The following is a 19,309-nucleotide window of genomic DNA, read 5'->3' as shown; positions in this document are numbered from 1 at the left end:
ACGGTATGGAACGTTCAAAAAAATTTCGACGGGGATGACGGCCGTTACGAAAAGAAAAATAAGAAGCCAGCTGTCGCGTCTTGTCTTAGGTCTGGACTAGAGACTGTGTAATAGAGAGATACGCAAAGAGAAAAGCAGTAAATATGGCAACCCTTTGCTAATATTCTATTTTATACAATTCTGGCAACCACATTTATTTTCGCATGACTTTTCATACGCACTAGAAAGTGTAATGAAATTTCGAAACTTTGTAAGGATATATTACTGAGTTTCAATGGCTTGTTTATACAGTTATTTAATTTTAAATGCATCACTCATAATATGAGCATGATGAACACATTTTTCGTTGAAACCATAATTGCACGTGATTCACAGAATTAATCCTGATTGCAACACACATTCTGTACGAAAAGTAACACTCATGAGTTTGTTTACTTTGCACACTTGGAGCCTCGATTTGACGGTTCACTTGAAGTTTTCGAACTCACTCTTTGCGTATCTGTTCATAACACCGTCTGTAGTCTGGACGAGGGAAAAAATTTTTCTAAGCCTAAAAGTCACACCTTCTATTCCCGTTCATTTTCGCATCCTCGCAAACTTCATACATTGCCCGCTTTACTGAACTTAAAATGAAGTCTATATTTACACATCTTATCAAGCCGATAAATATATTTCTTGCTATTCATTTCTCATTGTTTTATATTCTCCAGAAATTGTAACGGTTTTTTTTTTCAGAATAAAAAATTTAACAAAGAACTAAATCTAGGCCAGTCAACAGATATTCTTCTGTAACCAACCGCTGGAAAAGAAAGTACTTTAAAATTCCCGTCATCGCCCTTGAAAAATAAACTGAAATCACGAGATGAATTAATCATTTATGATTAAAATTTTCAGTTCAGTGTATATATGAGTCTGACAGCTTCGTGATGTTTGTGATCTCAGTGATCGTTACCAGAGCTGCCATATCATTGCTGATTTGAAGACAAGTCAATTTCACAAATTTAATCTATGAGTTCACGCAGTAAGTCAATATGCGACAATATTTTACTTACTAATTAAGAGTTGGATTTTTTTTCGAAGCTAGACTCTAAAACGTTTTGAAGACTATCAGATGAATCCGACGAACGCAGGGCAGAACATTATGCGCAATAAAAAAAAAAAACTTCATGGCAACGCTGTTCGCCGCTCTCTTTTTCTTTTAGTTCCAGCAGTGTTCGGCTTTACGAAAAACGAGGTTACTTTTTTAATAAATATTATTTCTTGTTCTTTTTCCGACGGAAATAGTTTTCTGGGCAGTATTTTCTGCTATCGAAAAAAGTGACAATGTCGGAAGCAACTGGAGAGAAACTTTCGAAAAAGTAAGTGCCAACAATTATTACTGATGCAATTTTACCTTCTCCACGTAGATGGTGAGGAATGTGAGTTGGACAAAGGTGATGTGAAAATAAGTTCTTGCGGATGTGGTCGGTTGTTAAATTCTGATGGAAAACTGCACGTGTTTATGCAGATAAACTGCATTTTCTCCCCTTTCGGAAAAAGAGGACAATTGACTTAAAATATGTTGAGTTTTGGACGAATTGTTTACTCCTTGAAACCGGCGAACAGAACAGCAATGCTGAGTCTGAGGCTAGGAGGGAACAACTTATATGAAATCATTCGTCTGAAATCCACCCGACAAAAAGTGTGCGTTACTTTTTGCGCTTTTTTGAGGTATCACTGATTATTCTCTTTTGTACTTTTCTTTTTAGTGAGCTGAAACGACGCCTCAAGGCCGAACAGAAGGCTAAGGAAAAGGAGGAGAAAGAGAACCAGGCTGCAAAAGTTAGCCCTGCGACGGGTGCTAAGCAAAAGGCCGAAGCCAAAATAAATGAAGAGGAAATTTCTCCGAACGAGTATTTTAAGCTGCGCAGTTCGGCGGTTGCTGAATTGAAAAAGGACCCTGAAACGCATCCCTACCCGCATAAATTTCATGTCAGTTGCTCCTTGGAGGCTTTTATTGAAAAGTACAATGACCTCAAGGACGGCGATATGTTGGAGCAGGATAGTCTCTCTGTTGCCGGTAGAATTCACGCTATTCGTGAGTCTGGTGGTAAATTGATATTCTATGATTTGCGAGGGGAAGGGGTAAAGCTGCAAGTGATGGCCAACGCTAAACTTTACGAAAGTGAAGCGGTAAAATGCTCTTACATGTTTCTCAATTTTTGTTTTTAAAATTTAATATGTTTCAGGCTTTTGTCGAAGATACCTCCCGCTTGCGGCGCGGTGACATAGTGGGTATCCAAGGTTATCCGGGAAAAACCAAGAAGGGCGAGCTGTCAGTTATTCCGAAAAAGTTGAAATTATTGTCGCCTTGTTTACACATGTTGCCGCATCTGCATTATGGTTTGAAGGACAAAGAAACTCGCTTCCGGCAGCGATATTTAGATTTGATTCTGAACAATCATGTGCGTGATATATTCTGTGTACGTGCTAAAATTATCAGCTATGTGCGGCGGTTTCTAGATAACATGGGATTCCTGGAAGTGGAAACACCAATGATGAATATGATAGCTGGTGGAGCAACCGCCAAACCGTTCGTCACTCATCACAACGAACTTAACATGGACTTGTTTCTCAGAATTGCGCCAGAGTTGTACTTAAAAATGTTAACCGTTGGTGGCCTAGACCGAGTGTATGAAATTGGCCGACAGTTTCGAAATGAGGGCATTGATTTGACGCATAATCCCGAGTTTACAACATGCGAATTCTATATGGCATATGCGGATTACAACGACATTATTGACATGACGGAGAAAATGGTCTCCGGAATGGTTAAAAGCATTCATGGTAGCTACAAGATAAAATATCACCCAAAAGGACCGGAGGATCAAGAATTTGAAATTGATTTTACGCCTCCCTTCAAGCGAATCTCGATGATCAGCTCTTTGGAGGAGGCCCTTCAAGTCAAGTTCCCAGTGGCGAATAAACTAAACACCGCGGAGGCAAACCAGTTTTTGAGCGATTTATGTACCAAGCACGAGGTAGAGTGTCCGCCACCTAGAACGACGGCCCGTTTGCTGGACAAACTGGTTGGCGAATTTCTCGAAGAGAATTGTATCAATCCGACATTCATTTGTGATCATCCGCAAATTATGTCACCGCTGGCCAAGTATCATCGTTCTGCTTCAGGGTTAACCGAGCGTTTCGAACTGTTCGTCATGAAGAAGGAAATTTGTAACGCTTATACGGAGTTGAACGATCCTGCCGTTCAGCGGGAACGTTTCGAGCAACAGGCTGCCGATAAAGCTGCCGGGGATGACGAGGCTCAGCTGGTCGATGAAAACTTTTGCACAGCGCTGGAGTACGGTCTGCCACCCACCGGTGGATGGGGTATGGGACTCGATCGGTTAACTATGTTTTTGACGGACAACAATAATATCAAGGAGGTCCTACTGTTTCCGGCCATGAAACCGGACGATCCAAATCGTGGGCAAGGTGGACACGCACCGGAAGCGGCTGCCCTTAGTGTTCCTACAAAGTAATGAATGAACGTCTTTGCTGTACGAATGTAATCAACTTGTTTCACGATCTACAAATAAAGTCTTCGAACGTTACAAATATCTACAAAATGCGTTGTGAATTTACTTGGACATTCGAAAAGATGAACGACGATTTAAATACAAATTTTCATCGTGCAATTTTATTTCAACGTTATGAAATATAATTATCCTAAATGTCATTTTAAATAACAAGTTCAGTTCCGTAAAATCCGCGAAAGCCTCGTGCAATGTTTCCCTAGAGTGGCTGCATCTATAGATTTGCCTCTAAAAGCGTGAGTTTCTTACCAACACTTTTATACCCTCTTAGATTCAGCTATCCGTCGCTATCATTACTCCTTGCTTCACCTGATATTGTAAACCGTGAATACGGTGTCAGTCGACAATTTGCATACGCATCTCGTTTGTTATGAACGTCGCAACGGTACTCAGGATTGCCCTCTGGGCTACTTGATTACCCATTAGCAGTGGCAATAGCATGGCCATATCGGTGGGATGGAATTCCCGCAAGGCATATACTATACGTTCCTTCAGTTGCTCTCGTTCACGTTCACTCATTTCATGCATAATGATCGCGCTAACAGGACGGAATTTCCCGCGGCTCATCATACCAGCACTGACGGCACCAATCGTTCCTCCCACTGCTAGACCGACTGGACCAGCCAGAAGGCCACCAACAAAGCAGGTAGCACCACAAATGGCAGCACCTTTGGCACTACTCCTCACCGTGACCCGTACGTTTTCGTTATCCGTTAGAGTTCCTACCGCCTCCATTAGTTCACGCGTATTGATAGGCATTCTATGACTATTTTTGTTCTAGCAAGCACCTTCTCGAAAATCCTTTTTAGAAAACAATCTGCTGAGTATTGTAAAATATATTGCTTCTTGCTGCTTGGATGATGCAAGAAAACTGTAACGGATGATTCCAGTGCTTTCTCGGAACACCTATACGTATCAGTGCTGATTTTTATCACACGTCAAGCAACAGACCGCATGAAATTTATTGAATTCTTATCTATTTTGAGTAATATTTCACGAAATTAGGGAAAAAATAAAATATGCACCTCTATTTTGACAAGTAAATAAAAACGTCAACCGCAGCTGACATATCTACACGCTGGTAAAAAATGATTCATAAATTGGCTCGTTTTCCCTCAGTTACGAATGGGGTTGGTTAAAGCGGTTGAAGGTAAAGTCCCTTTTAAATAAATCAATCAGTTTCGTACAATTACGGACCTCACTACATATGTCTGGTAAGGCGACATCCATAAATTACGTAACGCAAAAAATCCAATTTTCGGACCCCCCCATGTGTAACGAAACGTAACACAAACGCCTACCCACCATAAAAATTACGTAACGCTATAGAAGAATTTGCTTAATAAACATGCTAGTTTTTGAAGGGTCCCTCTAAAGATTTCTCGTTACTTAACGCTGATCTTACCTCCATCCTCCCCTATGTAACAAATCGTAACGCTCAAGGATACCCCCCTCCCCCCATGAGCGTTATGTAATTTATGGATGCCTCCTAATCTTTTAATATAACTACTACTTTAGCTGGAGCGTTCATATATACGGAATAAAGACACAGCGAAACAGAGCAACTTAATAACTAAAAAGACTAACCTTACGTGAACCTAATACGCAAATCAATTTTAAACACCTATTCGACAACAAACCCAACGTGTTGAATTTAAAATTTGTAACAGACTTACCTTCAAATTGGTCTTGAAACGGTTCAGAGTTTCACGATTTTTCCCTTATCCCGACGATTGCGATTTTCACAACAGATTAAATAGTTTAGTTTGATTACATCTCAGCAGAACTTTATTGAAACACCCAATCCAACAGCGTCACCGCTAAATTTTGGTGGACAATCCAAGAACGTCCGCTATACAGCATACGGTTTGCATAGAAAGGTGTGGGTGTTGCTGCTGGAAACTAATGACAAATCGCAGATAGTCTGTTTCCTTGAGTTTTTCGAGCGTTTGATTGCTTAATACCTTCATGGGTAAATCGTAGAAGGTTATGACCTGCGCTACGCGCAGTTGATCATTATGCGCTAGCTGGGACAACAGATCATTCAACGTTCGATCCTGTGGTGCAGCTACCACATGAGAACGAATGAGATGGCTAGTTTTATCCAGTAATTGTTCCATTAGCAGTTTGATACGATCGATCAAAGATTGCAGTAAATCCGGTGATACCAGCAGATCGGCTTCTGGAATTCCTTTTTTACGTGCCAGGATTGCAGCTAGGATACGAAACTGCCAAAGCTCCGTAGCGGGACAGGTTGATTCGAAATTGATTATATTCTGTAAAAAGAAGTTAAGCTATTGGACGAACTGTTATGGAAAATGGTTTGACAGTCTTACATTCATTAGATTCATGAAGATCGAAAGTCCGTGCATTTTGTCATGGGTGAGGCAGTAGTAGGTCTGCAAAATCAATGTTTGAATTATGTCCTGCTCAACTGACGAAATCGATTCGTTCTCGTTGCGTTTCGCTAACAGAAGAAATTTGTTTGCAACGTTCGAAATGCGCTGATCCGTGGAGAAGGCTAGTAAACTTTTAACGTCGATTTTCCATGAGTTGTACTTATCGGCAGTCAAAGTATGACTAAGCATCGTTTTGAGACGGTTTGGATCCTCCAGATAGGATAAACAGCCGGCCCGCTGCTTAATGTCGATGCAGCCGCTAGCCTGAAGAATTTTTCTGTAAGCAAAATACGCACAGATTAAAAGTCACGTCGTTATATGAAGAAAAAAGAGGCTACTTACTCTAAGATGCTCCAATTATCCTTATCAAAATAGACATGCCAGTAGTTGGGATCGTTCACATACACCTTACTGAGTGTATGGAGTTCCGGTAGCATACACGGAGCCATCAGTTTTACCGGCACTGTTTTGCCTCGTTCCAGATAGTGAATCTCGCACAGGCACAATTTGCCACTATCGATATCCCGTGGCAGGAACAGTCGCGGCTCGATTGCCAGCACATATAAATGACGGAACGCTTGCAGATGATAGCGGTTGTCGTTGCTATGGGTGGGGAATTTGGGGAATATCGAGCATACCAATGCTGCGATCGCTTCCGGTGATCGGGACAATGTAAACCGACCAGCACCGAGAAACAGAAATCCCAAGGCCATGTGGACCGCCATATGTGAGCCGTATGTTACATGACACTGGCCAAAACGAGATCGAAGCATTCGGATGATCCTCAGCACCCGGACGTCCCCCGTACCTGCCATCACCATTGACAGTGCAAGCAGAATCATGATAGTGCAGTTTTCTATTGTTTGCTTTCCGGCGTAATCCCCGAATGGACGAGCGTGGATTTCGAGAAAATATATTAACAAATAGTTCAGGGTGGTGAAAGCTTGCTCTTCAGCTGAACCAGCGTATTTTAATCCAATACAAATGGCTGCGCCACAAACGATATTGCAATATGCTTGACACTGTGCTTCATGGTCGGTCGGTTGTTGTAATTCATCGGTTTGCAAGCGATTTTTGATTAACTCCGAAAGTGTTTGTGGGATTTGACTGTAGACCCATTCGGTGGAAGGATGAATATTGTCCCACAAGATGAGATTTCTCGCAACTATTCGAAGCAGTAGCAAATCGGGACGAATAAAATCCAACAAGTAGGTTGTGTCCGGAGGTTTCATCCAGTTTGCGATCGCCTCGTTACTCGTGTGGAAGTACATCAGCCCAAGAGCCAGCGTGGCGCCGGGAGCAGTTACGTCGATGTTCACAGTATCGCCTTCTTTAATTTGGAACGACGAAAGTTTGTACTTCTCTTTCTGCGCCCCAATAAGGGGACGCTTATTGCCGCCTACCATGTAGTAATGGAGAGTGTCCGGAATGTCCAAATCACGCAAAGCGGTAGATTTCTCACCCTGCTGAAGAGTTACTAACCCGAGTGCCAAACCTGCAGTTAGTGCGTAGGATTCACGTTCGACGTAATTTTCCATTTCGGGTCCCGGGGGGCGCCCAATCTCCTGTAAAAGCACTTCCGCTATGTGCCGTTTGGCAGTGCCTTGATACACCAAACCAATTCCCATGAGCGAAGCGACTTGGATGTTTTGCGAAATGTCCAACTCGACAGCAGTAGGGGGTAAGAGGGCCTCGATATGGACACTTAAAAGTTTAGTGGTTTTCGTATCCATCGTACCCCGATGGGTGGCAGAAATCCCGAGCAGTAAACCCAAACTGGTCATCTCGTCACACTTCACAAGATACTCATAGATACTCATAAAGGAAAGCGTCTTCAGATGGCCATTCAGCCCCAACGCCATCAGAAAACCGGCATGCTCCGTAGGAATTTCCGCGGCACCTTTCGGTTTATTGTAGGTAATCCAGGTCGAGTCAATGTCTGGAGTATCGGAACAAATGCGCAAACCGGCAGCGACTCCGTTGTGAAACGCAGGCCATAGGTTCATGTTGGGCGGCACCTCCAGCTGTTGGATCTCGATCATTGCGCCTCGATGAATCTCTTTGCCAGTGAGACACAGCTTCGGAACCGGCAGGATTTGAGTTGCGGTTGGACGACTCGTGCGCAGTGTAAACATTCCACGACCAATTGGCAGCGCCATCGTGCGGATGCACAGTGCGTACAGCTGCTTTTCTTGTTCTTCGATAAATTCGTGATCGGAAACGTTCGGTGCCTGTACGATGTCTATCGTCACCGGTTGCGAACTATTGAGGAATGTTTTCACATCGTTGATCCGCAAGTCATCGGGGAATCTCAACCGTAGGAGTTTTGTATCCATGTTCTCCATTCCGCTTTCTTCCTGTTTTGCTTCGTTTTTTGGAATTACTTCCGGCTGTGGTTTTCGGCGGAGCGACAGTGAGTGCTCTTTCAAACCAGCAGTATTTTTCTTCGACCTGACCGATTGTTGTTGAGCGTCGAATGTAACATGGGCCAGCAGTTCTGGACGGAGCAGTAACTCGTACACTTCTGCTTCATAGATATTGAGCGGCTTGTTGCGGTTGCTTTCCAAAAATTGAGCGATCATATAGTAAATACTTATCGGTAGTCGTTCTATGTTGGTTCGATTGAAACCACGTTTAATGAGCACTTGAATAACCGTGTTGGTCATTATATCTTCTACGCCACTGGCCAGAGACAGTAGCTTGGCGTTGCTTAGAATGTTCTCCAACTGCTGCGTGATCCAGCTAGCAAGCCCTTTAGTTTTGTATAAATAGGCGACGATGAGAATTATGTCACGGCTGCGATTATTCACTCGGTCAAAGAACGGATATGGGGTCAATGTAGCGTTTCCAGTGCAAGCAATGAGGCTGTAAATGTACTGGAAAATGTTTGGAATGCTTTCGAATTCTTGTTCTACTGTAATGACAAACTTGCCCATATCTTGTTTCTTCACGTAACAATAGGAACGCAGATGTATCAAATGCTGAAAATCCAGGTAATAGTGCAGCTGGAGTTTTTCCAATTTCAAATCGAACGCCAGTTCGTACAAACATTCCGCTAACAATTTCATTTCACTCCGAAGCAATGGATCCAGCTTCATGTCTTCGTAGACTAAATGAAGCGTTGATAGAATTTTTGGTATATATGAGAACAAGATTTTTCCTGGATTGTAGGCGACTAGTTCGTTCTCAGACTGCGTGTCAGCGTCAGTGACAAAGACCGGCCTTTGCTGCACAGTGTTCTTAAGCAAAAATTCCCAGTCCTGGTCACTTCCGAGGCAGTTTTCACTTTTGCGTCTTTTTTTCGGTTCATCAAAAGATGACTTGCTGGAACCACTGGATTTGTTCATCTGTCCACTTTCGGCAGGAGGAAACGGTCTGCCCAGCTGCTGGAAAAGCATTGCTCGAAATGAATCCCACTCCCGATCGACGCTTAAATTGCGCGATCCCGGAGCATTGCGAGTTCCGTACCAGCGGATAAGCAACTCAAGCGCTAAATGCTTTGGTAGGGCTTCCCGCAAGGCCAATAAACAACGCGACATCAGTTGCGACTCACTCATGGTCGGGAGCGAGATGCGGAACATTTTTTCGCTAGAAAACACCAACGTCAAACGATTTCCCGTTCCGTCACGGATGCTGTGACAATTGCTAAGCCGAGATGCGGCTATGCTAATTGAAGTCATTGGCAAGGGTTGCACCGGAGAAAGCATGTGAAGTTCTTCATCGAAGCGTGACTCTGCCTGGGTTACGAGCGCCGAAGGCAATAAACTGCTGCGACGGGGAAAACTCTGCGAACCACTGCTGAATGATGTACTCAGAGCGCTGGATGTTACGAAACTACTGAGGATGCCGGCCACATGCACTTTGCCCACTTGGACGGGACCTGTGTACAACATTAACGTTCCACAGGGCGCCAGAACAGCCATTAAGTTCAAGCGTTTCAAACAAACAACATCTTTAGCAGCAATATGCACTGGTGCCGTGCTTAGTGTGACTGTTCTCGATTCTGAAAGGGATCCCTGAATACGCACCATCATGAGCTTCTCCGAGCGTGGTAGTAGATAGCATAGATAGCAGTCATTTACCATGTCTACGTGTAAGAACCCGGTGGAGGCTTTTTCGTTGAATTCTCTAAAACGAAACTTTTTTTTATGAACCTATAAATTGTAACTTCACTGCATACTTACTTTCGAACGCTAGTGCTGTCTGTCCAAATGTGTTCTAGACACATTTCCGGAACAATTGGTTTGGATGGTTCAGCTTGGCCGATTTTTCTTACATCTTGCAGTGACACTGACACACCCAAAGTGGATTGCAGTCTGGAGAGTGGAGTTGCTCCTCCAAGTTGGGATTGCGATTGCAGATGATTTCGATTGCCCGACCCAGTCAACTGACCAGCGGTGCTTATGTTGAATGAGCTGGTGTGTCCCATTTGTAGGTTGCTTATATAGGGGCTGTTGAAGGTGGTGCCAAAACTATGCCGACCGGCGGTCGAGGCACTGTGACGTGCTAGAACTAAACAGAGTAATTTATCAAAAGGGTTGGTATTCAATAACAGTTACTTACGCGAAGTTTTGTACAACGCTTGCGGTGTGGTCGCCACCAGCGAAGGAGTATTCCCGTGCGTATAATTACTACTACTGACATTAAAAGCTACATGTGACCCATATAGACTTTCGTTTCCGCAACCTACCAAGTTCTTTTCGTCGTCTGTTGCTTTGCGAAGAAAACACACAAAGTGCTTACCGGTTTTCTCGTCAAACATCAAAATTAAATCATTATCTTCACACGAGAATACCAACCGGTACTCGGCCTCCGTTAGATAGACGGTAGCATTGTTCATCTTAATCAGTACCGGAGACATTTCATCCAGCGGATGGGCCAGCGAAAACAATCTTGGCATTGGTATGGTGTGTGTCTCCAACAGTGAACTGGAGGATTCTTTTTCTAGCAAAACACAGTGTTGGGTAACATATACATTAGAAATTGGACACTCGATACTGGTGATGAAATTTTCGCCATTATTACAGTAAACTCTCAGCGCACTGCCGTCCAGCAAACATACACCGGATGACGGGGCACACTCTTTCCTAAAATAAAATTACAAATTCTACTAGACACAGATTCGAAGAAACGAAACCTACTTTTTAGGGGATTTACTATCCAGTTCATCAGCCGAGAAAAATCCCGTTGACCCGAAGAAAGCAAACTTTATGGTGTTTTCGCAGGTGAGACAAACGTGGGGTGCCGCTGCTTCATTGCCAACGGTTTTCGTCCAAACGGCCGTATTACCCTTAACGTACAGTTCTTCCTCCGTGTTCACGTTTGCCTCGAGAAGAAATCCTGGACAACCGTCGGTGTCGTACTTTTGCTGCTCGTACACCTCTCGCAGTACGTAAATCTCGGATGGGCTCTCATCCAGGGATATGTTAACATCTTGCATCCGCTGCAGCAGGATGAAATCGGACGGAACCGTTGCCGGTTTTTTCAATACCAGGGGGCCTGGGTGCTCGTCCACCGCCAGACGTCCCCGTGGAATAAATTCCTGCAAATGTTAGAACACTTGTAATGTCCATCACAGGGGAGAAAGAAAAAAGAATCAATGCTTACCAAAGGTTCCGAGGCGGTAATCATTACTTCACTAAACACATCCAGATTTGCAAAATTTTTGAATGCGAACAACGTTTACACATAACAAAACTCGGTTTTTCCGGAAAAAGGCGAATGATTCTATCGAATTTGTGTTTAGTACGCTAACACCGGCTAGAATCAAACACGAAAAGAAAATTGTGAAAAGAGTCAACGGTTGCCAAGAAAAAAAAACCATTTGCAGCAACAGTGATGCCAGAAAGGCTGAAGCAGTTTTTATTCATTTACAACCTTCACAACAATTCGCGTTGACGGTGTTGCTGATATTTGTTTGGTTTTTGCATGCGAAAAAGAAGGAAGGAAATATTTTTGCTTTTGTCATCACGCACATTTTGACAATTACATATGAGTGTTCACCTAAGTGCGGACAGCCTTCAAAATCTCTTTCAACGCGAATAACCCGAATTACAAACTTAAACTGTAATGTATTAAATCAGTGTTTAAAAAAGGTGTCATTTGGCCAAATAGCCTCCGAGGCCGAGCTATCAGTATACTCAGTATACAGCTCGGCCTCGGAGGCTATTTGGCCAAATGACACCTTTTATAAACACTGATTTAATACATTACAGTTTGAGTATGTAATTCGGGTTATTCGCGTTGAAAGAGATTTTGAAGGCTGTTCGCACCTACACGCTCGTCAAAAGTAACACTTGGACTGAATTAATTATAACTCAATTTCAAACGATGTATGGAAACGTCAAAAAATGAATACCATCATTTTGTGATTCTGTGTAAGTTTTACATCATTTTTGAATACATCTAGAATAACTCAATTTTGAATTTATCAATATAACTCGGTTTTGAGTACCAAGCGAAGAAGAATAAAAAAAAGAATTTGTGCGCCATTTTTTGAACAGTGGTTTACCTGTACGGCTTTTTTTTTGTTCATCGCAAGTTTTAAAGATTTAAATAAAAAATGGAGCAAATCGCTAAGGAAGTGGACGGGGACACTTTCAAAAAATTGCAAGGTACATATAAAAACTTGTTTCCATTATTTATTCCATGAAGCAAAAATTTTTAGGTTTTTCGTGTCACCTGGAAAATTGTGGGAGTCTCATTCCTGGTTACATACAAGAATTGAAAAGTCACTTCCGGTCCGTTCACAATTTGAACACGAGTAAAGCGAACGAGCTGCCGTTCCGTTGCTCGAGGTGTGGTTCGATTTTTCATTTATTTAAAACCTTGAAACGGCACATTGAAAGTGTGCATCCGCCTCTCCAGAATTCAATTTCTGGAGAGAGCGTCCGTGATGATGTTGAGGCATTCCAACTCGACCATCCGGAAGGTATGATCGTGGATAATGAGTTAGGTATGACGAATGCATCGTTTTTCGAAACTGCGCCATCATTGACAGAGATAGCAGAAAAAATTAGTGGAATTGCAACTGAGTTGCGGAAAGATTTTTCCCTCCCCGAAGCTAAAATTAAATCTTTTTTGAACGCTTCCGCTAATTTACTTCAAGATCACGAACGCTACTTGCTTAATTTGTTTAAAGAATTCTTGAAGTCTAAATCTGTGCCATTCAATGATGTCGACGCGTTGAAGTTCATTAATAAATCATCATTGAATGGAGTTTTTGCTAATGTCGCAACTCCAGAAAATAACTTAGCATATTTGGCTGGAGTCGCAGGATGTGCTATACCCATCCCTAGACAAGAAGTGCTAGGAAAAACTAAAATAACAAAAACTGTTCCTGTAAAATATTGCAATACTCAACAGAAATCAGGGGTCCGAATAGTTAAAAATGTTGCACATTACATTCCACTCATTGACATTTTAACACTTGTGATGCAAGATCCGGAAGCTCGAAAGATGATAGCAGAAGAAGCAGAGAATCGAAATTTTCTGTGCAGCTTCAAAGATGGCCAGCGTTACAAAACACATGCATTTTTGAAACAGTTTCCTGATGCAATTCGTCTCTCGCTCCATCTTGATGATGTTGAGTATCTTAACCCGTTAGGGTCTCAGAAGTCGAAAAAAAAACTCACGAATTTTAGTATAAAAATTGAAAACTTCAACCCTATTATAAATTCATCCGCTAGCCGCATTTACTTAACGCTATCGGTTCAATCTGCTAATGTGAAGAAATACGGGTTCAGTAAGGTTATGAAACCATTATTTAAAGACTTGAGTGAGCTAGGATCTGACTGTGGTGTTCAGATAAAGTGCGGAGATACAAACTTTACCATGAGAGCTGTTCTAGTACACGATACACTCGCAATGCACGAGATTTTTGAATTTATGGGCCCACAATCAAATTTATTCTGTAGAATGTGTTACGTGACACGCAGCGCTCTTCAAAGTGGAGAGATCGGTAATACTTTTCCTGCTAGAACTGACCAAACTATCGAAAACGACATATGTGCTCTGGAAGATGGAACCAAAACTCCATCACAATGCGGAATTATCGGAAGATCAGCTCTGATGAATATTGAACATTTTAGCATAGCTCAAAATAACACGTTTGATCCTATGCACGATATCCTTGAAGGTGTTGCAATGGTAGTCATCAAGAACATCTTGCATCAAGCCGTAAATATTCATAAGACCATCACAATTAGCCAAATCAATTTGATTATACAGCATTTCGAATATGGAATAGCTGAGTCAGCAGACAAACCATCGGCTTATTTTACTTGCGAAAAATTAAAAGCACGTGGACATGCAATATCGCAGTCAGCTTCACAATGCTGGCTCCTTCTTCGGGCGTTTCCCTTTATGTTCAACCAGGTTCTCGGATTTAATGAAAACTTGACTAAATGTATCGGCTGTTTATTAAAAATAACTTACTATTCGTTTTCCAACAAACTAACGTTAGATGAAGTAGATGATCTAGAAGGCCAAATAAAAACATTTTATGAGCTTTTCAAATTGTGTTTGCCAGACATTCACCCAACTAATAAATTTCATCATATTTGCCATTATCCATACATAATTCGTCAAGATGGACCAGTGGTGAATCATAGCTGTTTACGGTTCGAAGCGAAATTTAAGGAGTCCAAGTCTCAAGCAAAAACATGCAATAACTTCATAAATTAAACACATAGTATTACTAACCGTTTAAACCTGACACAAGTTTCGAATATACTAAAACATTCCTACAGAACAGACTCAGTTGAAATGATATCGTCGAACACCATAGACAGAAGCTCGCTCAATTATGAAAGTTTGTTATCAGATTTATCAGCACCAGTAATTCATATAACTCACATGAAAATAAATAATACACATTTTCGACCAGGACTAGTTACTAAATATAAAATATCAGATGAATTACGATATGGTTTAATCAAACATATATTAAAATCTAAAGATCAAATGGTTTGTCTGGTCCAATGTTTTGAATGGGAGGAGTATTGCGCCCAGTACAACAGCTACAAATTGAAAGTTAGCGACAAAATCATTCGTATACCTTATGAAAGTTTACTCACCAGAAAAACGTACAGTTTGTGGAACTTATACGGTTATAGCCAGGAATATTGCTATATAAGTTTGAAGTATGTGGATTATTAGAATGGTAGATTAATACCCATAATCCATATTATCAATTCAAAAACTCTACAAAAGGTTTACACTACCAACAACTTTTTTCCACAGTTAATTTTTTTCCTCATAATTAATTTTATTTTCAGCACAGAAGATAAATGATAAAAATTTAGTGTTGCTCACGGATGCCGATCTAATTGAAATGGGAATATTAGAGAAAGGATCTTGCTAACCATTTTTCAAATTATAAAATTGAATCTTCAAAACAATCTGACCGAAAAAGCATGCAACGATAATGTACAAAACAACCTGGTAATCATAACTTAGCTAATTATAATAAATAAATTAAATAGAAAGTACACAGAAACACAAACACAAAATCACACCATAACTTTACTAACTTATTTACTTTTTCTATTATTTGTAATGAATAACAAATAGTAACTACAAGAAAATTCCATTTAGACTATTTCACGAGACGTTCAGAGCAGACTAACTTTTTGAACAATGTTTTGACATGAAGCAATGCACACTGTTTATCCATAGCAACATAAATATCAGCTAATCAACTGTATTCCTTGTGAAATGGTATATATAACAGAATGTTCACACTATTACAGAATAATCGCGCAACGTTCGAACAAGATCCCAAATTCAGTCTAAAAATTCTAAAAATGTTGTTTCCTATCTTGGACAAAGGTATCGTACCAGACAAAAATGGTTTAAGTTTTATTACAAGAGTTGCTTGTAAACAGATGGAAAGAGAAATAGAAGAAAATCAAAAGTAAGTCAAATCCCATGGGTTTCATTCGAAAACCTGCTTTCTATTCCATAATGCTGTAATTTTAGGTATCGTTCTACGAATCAACAGCATAAACTAGTTAAGAAATAGTGAAACTGTTTCCACAGTTAATGAACACTCGAGTAACTGCTGCTGCACCTGATGAGGTAAAGTACATATATTGATAAGATATTAAATCATGCATCTTATTGAATCGCACTGTTACTTATTTTTAGTCTTGCTTTTTCTGGCGTAATGGGGGCAAAGAAAAAGGACCGCACACCGGATTAATTTGTAACCGAATTCGAAATATAATTCGCCAACTACCAGCAGAACATCATAAGTACAACCGAGGTCAGATATCACACATTGAATGTGTTTCAACTGAGCTCGTAGGGCGCGCACAGCTTCTCAAAGTGCTGGATGCATCAGCTTCTGAAGCTGACCAAATCTGCAAAGAAATGGAACTCTGTTTTCCACTTTACAAATTGTTGTTAAAAGAGAAGAAATCCGGCACAGAAATCCTCGAAGTATTTCCGCACTTGCAGTCATACGACGGATTGTTGGTAATGTATTACACAAATTGCTCTTACTTTTTTTTGTTTTTAAATTATTCATCTTAGATGTTGCTTCTTTCATCTATAATAATAATATAACATTATTATTCCTAACTCTTCAAAAACAATCTCTATTAAATAAATATAAATTTTTATTCGTTAATATTCTATCGTTAATTAAATTTTCTTTCTTAATTTGTATACACTTCACTTAAACAGAGTCATTTGTAACAACTATGCTTCTGAAACCCATGTCCATAAACCCAAAAAGTTTCAACCTGCCCGTGCCTATATTCGGCGCCTCATTGCGATCGGGCGAAATGTGTTCCGTATATTCATGGCAAATAATTCCTGCTCTCTGTCCATTGCTCAAATGTGATGCGTGTCGATCGAGGCACAAATCAATGTTTTTGATGGATGGGTGGTATCCGATGATCGTTTGTCGATATGAGAAAGTGCCATGAGTGCCAGCTGCTTAAAATCGTTTTATTTCTTAAATAGTCCAAACGGTACCGGGAAATGCTTTTCGGTTGATGCCTGCAAACATAGTATAAACTTGCATATGCAGTTTCAACTACAAACATCATACAGACAGACAGACCCACCATCACTACACCACTGATAGTGATTTCATCCGGTTCTCATACACAACACTAGATTCGCACCGTTTCCGGAAGAAGTGTCTCTACTTACTTGAATTCAATCTTTTTCGGTAGTTTACTGAATGGCAGCAGTTGAAGGGTTTCTTCTTTTTTTTATGAATAAAAAACGCTTGAGATGTACCTATATAACATTATTCAAGACAAGACAAAAGGATCACTTTTATTCGCAGATTTCGTTTTTTATTGCAGCTGCGAAATTATCGCTTTTCAATATTTACAATGTTTACATCGTTTACATATAACGGCAAGATAGTAATGAGTTATACACAGGTGAGGAAGAAAACACATTTGTCTGTATTAGTAGCGAAAAATATCAAAAACGCTTTTGGGTTGTGACGTTGATCCTTAAAAACAAGTGACTGTCATTTGAAATTGTATTGCTTAATGACGCAGGAAGACATTTTCAGCCGAAAATGTTTGAAAATCGAAGGACAACGTTATATTTTTTTTTAAATCACGTTTTGCTAGAAAAATTATCCTCTTTTTGCTGATATATAAAAATCAAAAAACATAAATTCCTCAACAATCCAATTGTGAAAAATCGTATTGTACTTTCAACTGTGTATATGTTTCCCGTTATTGTATTATTGTTTATTTCATAGTTGAATGAACTGAGTTTTATCAACTGATTTTGCGAATACTGACTAAAATAACAAATTCTAAATCCGTCATCAAAATAAATAATATAAATATACATAAGAAATAAACTTAGTTTGCTTAGTTTGCAAATTCAACGTTGACTGAGTTTAATGGGTTTTAAAATCTTCGAACGAACCAAATTTTCAAAGTAACTAAACTTAAAACTTTTCAAATTTTTATTTTTTGTTTAATCTTATTTTCTACAATCATTTTTAAGTTATTAACAACACATATAATGCTTACAATGAACACCCATCTCAATGAAATTTTACGATCAAAATTTCAGATTAAGCAGTTTTATGAACGACCTGAAGGCCTTAAATTAGAGGATGTCCTATCCCAGGGTTTGGCACTTGCACCAACAAGGTTCACAACCGTAGAAGACGGTAGGATATGATTTTATATTGCATTTTTTTAGAACTAGAGTTTTAAACGTGACGACGTGAAGCAAACCTAAAATACGTTTCCTTTAATAGATCACATACGTGGTTGTCTTCGGATCATGTCACAATTACCGATAAGAGGACAAAAAAGAACAGTGGCTGGGATATCAACAATTAATGAGGAGCATGTGGCATCAGTTTTAGTACGATGGATTGGGGTAAGTGCTTCTCATTATTCTCATGCATGTCTATCTTGATTATTTTCGTTTTTTTTTGCAGACATGTTTGGAGACATACACGTTTTCCCCAGAAACAAATTGCTCTCTTCATATGGTGTGTGCTGCAAGCCAAATGAAAAAGGGGAAATACGCCATTATTTCCGATAGGAAAGTAATAGCGGAATCTCAATTCCGTTCAGGCTCTGGACATTTTTTTTCAAATGCCACAAAACCAACAAATTTAGAAATGTTTCACGATTTTCTGGCTTGTACGGTATACAAAACTATTTCGCATAGCCAACGCACATCAGTGAACAGATTGGTCCAAACGTTCATTGAAATATCCAGAGCACGTTGCCGTAACTCGTAATTATTAAAACCGATTTTTCTTTTCTTATTTTTAATTTTTTTTCAAATTTTCATTTAATAAAACTTTTATAATAAAAATACTACTCGGAAGGTAAAATACCAAGTGTTTGTACATGAGACATAACGTTGTGACTCCATCTTATTGTAACCGGTGTTACTATTCTCTTCACGCTGTTATCGCATTCGTAACGATGTTTAAATTGGTTGGATTATTGATTTAAAACTGAACGTGAAGAAATTCAGTTACGGGTGACTTTCAGGTTCAATAAAACATCATTGGAACTCAAGAAATCAGCAAAAATCAAAAGTAGTTTTCTTTTTAATAGTTCAAAATTCTGACACGGCGCAGGTTTTAATTCTGAAAATATTCAATTTTGAATTCTAAAAAGTGAGTACTCTTGAGTGAAGAAAATGAGTAATTTTAAATTAAAAAAATATATTTTGAACTCAAAAAGTGAATAGTTTTAAATTCTAAGATTGCGTAGTTTTTGATTCTAGTACTGTGTTGTTTTGAATTCTCGAACTGTGTATGTTTCAATTCTGAAACTGAATTCTTTTGGATTCAATATATGGAAACTTTTAACACAAAAAGTG

At 40.0% G+C, this 19,309-nt stretch overlaps 4 protein-coding genes and 1 long non-coding RNA gene across 7 annotated transcripts; 2 read left to right on the top strand and 3 right to left on the bottom strand.

Moving 5' to 3' along the window:
- The first annotated feature begins 1,176 nt into the window (after positions 1-1,176).
- LOC129734040 (lysine--tRNA ligase) lies at positions 1,177-3,608 on the top strand. Of its 3 annotated transcripts, XM_055695750.1 has the most exons (4): positions 1,177-1,234; positions 1,407-1,683; positions 1,749-2,172; positions 2,229-3,608. In XM_055695750.1, exons 2-4 carry the CDS (start codon positions 1,559-1,561, stop codon positions 3,519-3,521), a joined length of 1,842 nt encoding a protein of 613 aa, XP_055551725.1. In that variant the 5' UTR covers positions 1,177-1,234; positions 1,407-1,558; the 3' UTR covers positions 3,522-3,608. The 3 variants fall into 3 exon arrangements, with proteins under 3 accessions (XP_055551725.1, XP_055551727.1, XP_055551726.1); XM_055695752.1 differs by lacking the exon at positions 1,407-1,683 and having other exon boundaries at positions 1,186-1,358; XM_055695751.1 differs by lacking the exon at positions 1,177-1,234 and having other exon boundaries at positions 1,382-1,683.
- Positions 3,609-3,657: 49 nt separating this feature from the next.
- On the bottom strand, positions 3,658-4,626 carry LOC129734052 (protein C19orf12 homolog). Its single transcript, XM_055695774.1, has one exon. It carries the CDS (start codon positions 4,332-4,334, stop codon positions 3,912-3,914), a length of 423 nt encoding a protein of 140 aa, XP_055551749.1. The 5' UTR covers positions 4,335-4,626; the 3' UTR covers positions 3,658-3,911.
- A 705-nt stretch (positions 4,627-5,331) lies between these two features.
- Positions 5,332-11,802, bottom strand: LOC129734039 (anaphase-promoting complex subunit 1). The gene is made up of 7 exons (XM_055695749.1): positions 11,582-11,802; positions 11,116-11,516; positions 10,538-11,061; positions 10,159-10,486; positions 6,317-10,102; positions 5,912-6,251; positions 5,332-5,851 (listed from the first exon to the last, which is right to left on the bottom strand). The coding sequence occupies exons 1-7, from the start codon at positions 11,603-11,605 to the stop codon at positions 5,396-5,398; spliced, it is 5,859 nt and encodes a 1,952-aa protein (XP_055551724.1). The 5' UTR covers positions 11,606-11,802; the 3' UTR covers positions 5,332-5,395.
- Positions 11,803-14,376: 2,574 nt separating this feature from the next.
- LOC129734053 (uncharacterized) lies at positions 14,377-17,862 on the bottom strand. The gene is made up of 3 exons (XR_008729767.1): positions 17,138-17,862; positions 15,516-16,981; positions 14,377-15,299 (listed from the first exon to the last, which is right to left on the bottom strand). It is a non-coding gene; the product is annotated as an uncharacterized LOC129734053 (long non-coding RNA).
- LOC129734048 (uncharacterized) lies at positions 15,439-19,136 on the top strand. The gene is made up of 6 exons (XM_055695767.1): positions 15,439-15,890; positions 15,956-16,054; positions 16,124-16,453; positions 18,032-18,131; positions 18,222-18,346; positions 18,408-19,136. The coding sequence occupies exons 2-6, from the start codon at positions 16,019-16,021 to the stop codon at positions 18,714-18,716; spliced, it is 900 nt and encodes a 299-aa protein (XP_055551742.1). The 5' UTR covers positions 15,439-15,890; positions 15,956-16,018; the 3' UTR covers positions 18,717-19,136.
- Positions 19,137-19,309: the final 173 nt, after the last annotated feature.

The sequence above is a fragment of the Wyeomyia smithii genome, chromosome 1 (genome assembly GCF_029784165.1).
Source record: "Wyeomyia smithii strain HCP4-BCI-WySm-NY-G18 chromosome 1, ASM2978416v1, whole genome shotgun sequence".
Lineage (NCBI taxonomy): Eukaryota > Metazoa > Arthropoda > Insecta > Diptera > Culicidae > Wyeomyia > Wyeomyia smithii.
Note: the sequence above shows the minus strand (reverse complement) of the source record. Positions and strands in the feature narration are given on the sequence as shown.

What these genes read in the sequence shown, in the direction of transcription:
- LOC129734040 (XM_055695750.1), top strand. Translation starts at nt 1,559, where the DNA reads ATGTTGAGTTTTGGACGAATTGTTTACTCCTTGAAACCGGCGAACAGA. An exon ending in AAATCCACCCGACAAAAAGT is followed by an intron (nt 1,684 to 1,748) that starts GTGCGTTACTTT and finishes TTTTCTTTTTAG; the next exon opens with TGAGCTGAAACGACGCCTCA. An exon ending in AACTTTACGAAAGTGAAGCG is followed by an intron (nt 2,173 to 2,228) that starts GTAAAATGCTCT and finishes AATATGTTTCAG; the next exon opens with GCTTTTGTCGAAGATACCTC.
- LOC129734052 (XM_055695774.1), bottom strand. Translation starts at nt 4,334, where the DNA reads ATGCCTATCAATACGCGTGAACTAATGGAGGCGGTAGGAACTCTAACG.
- LOC129734039 (XM_055695749.1), bottom strand. Translation starts at nt 11,605, where the DNA reads ATGATTACCGCCTCGGAACCTTTG. An exon ending in AGCGTTGTACAAAACTTCGC is followed by an intron (nt 10,487 to 10,537) that starts GTAAGTAACTGT and finishes TACTCTGTTTAG; the next exon opens with TTCTAGCACGTCACAGTGCC. An exon ending in TCTTCATGAATCTAATGAAT is followed by an intron (nt 5,852 to 5,911) that starts GTAAGACTGTCA and finishes TTCTTTTTACAG; the next exon opens with AATATAATCAATTTCGAATC.
- LOC129734048 (XM_055695767.1), top strand. Translation starts at nt 16,019, where the DNA reads ATGAACACTCGAGTAACTGCTGCTGCACCTGATGAG. An exon ending in CTGCTGCTGCACCTGATGAG is followed by an intron (nt 16,055 to 16,123) that starts GTAAAGTACATA and finishes ACTTATTTTTAG; the next exon opens with TCTTGCTTTTTCTGGCGTAA. An exon ending in AGTCATACGACGGATTGTTG is followed by an intron (nt 16,454 to 18,031) that starts GTAATGTATTAC and finishes TCAAAATTTCAG; the next exon opens with ATTAAGCAGTTTTATGAACG.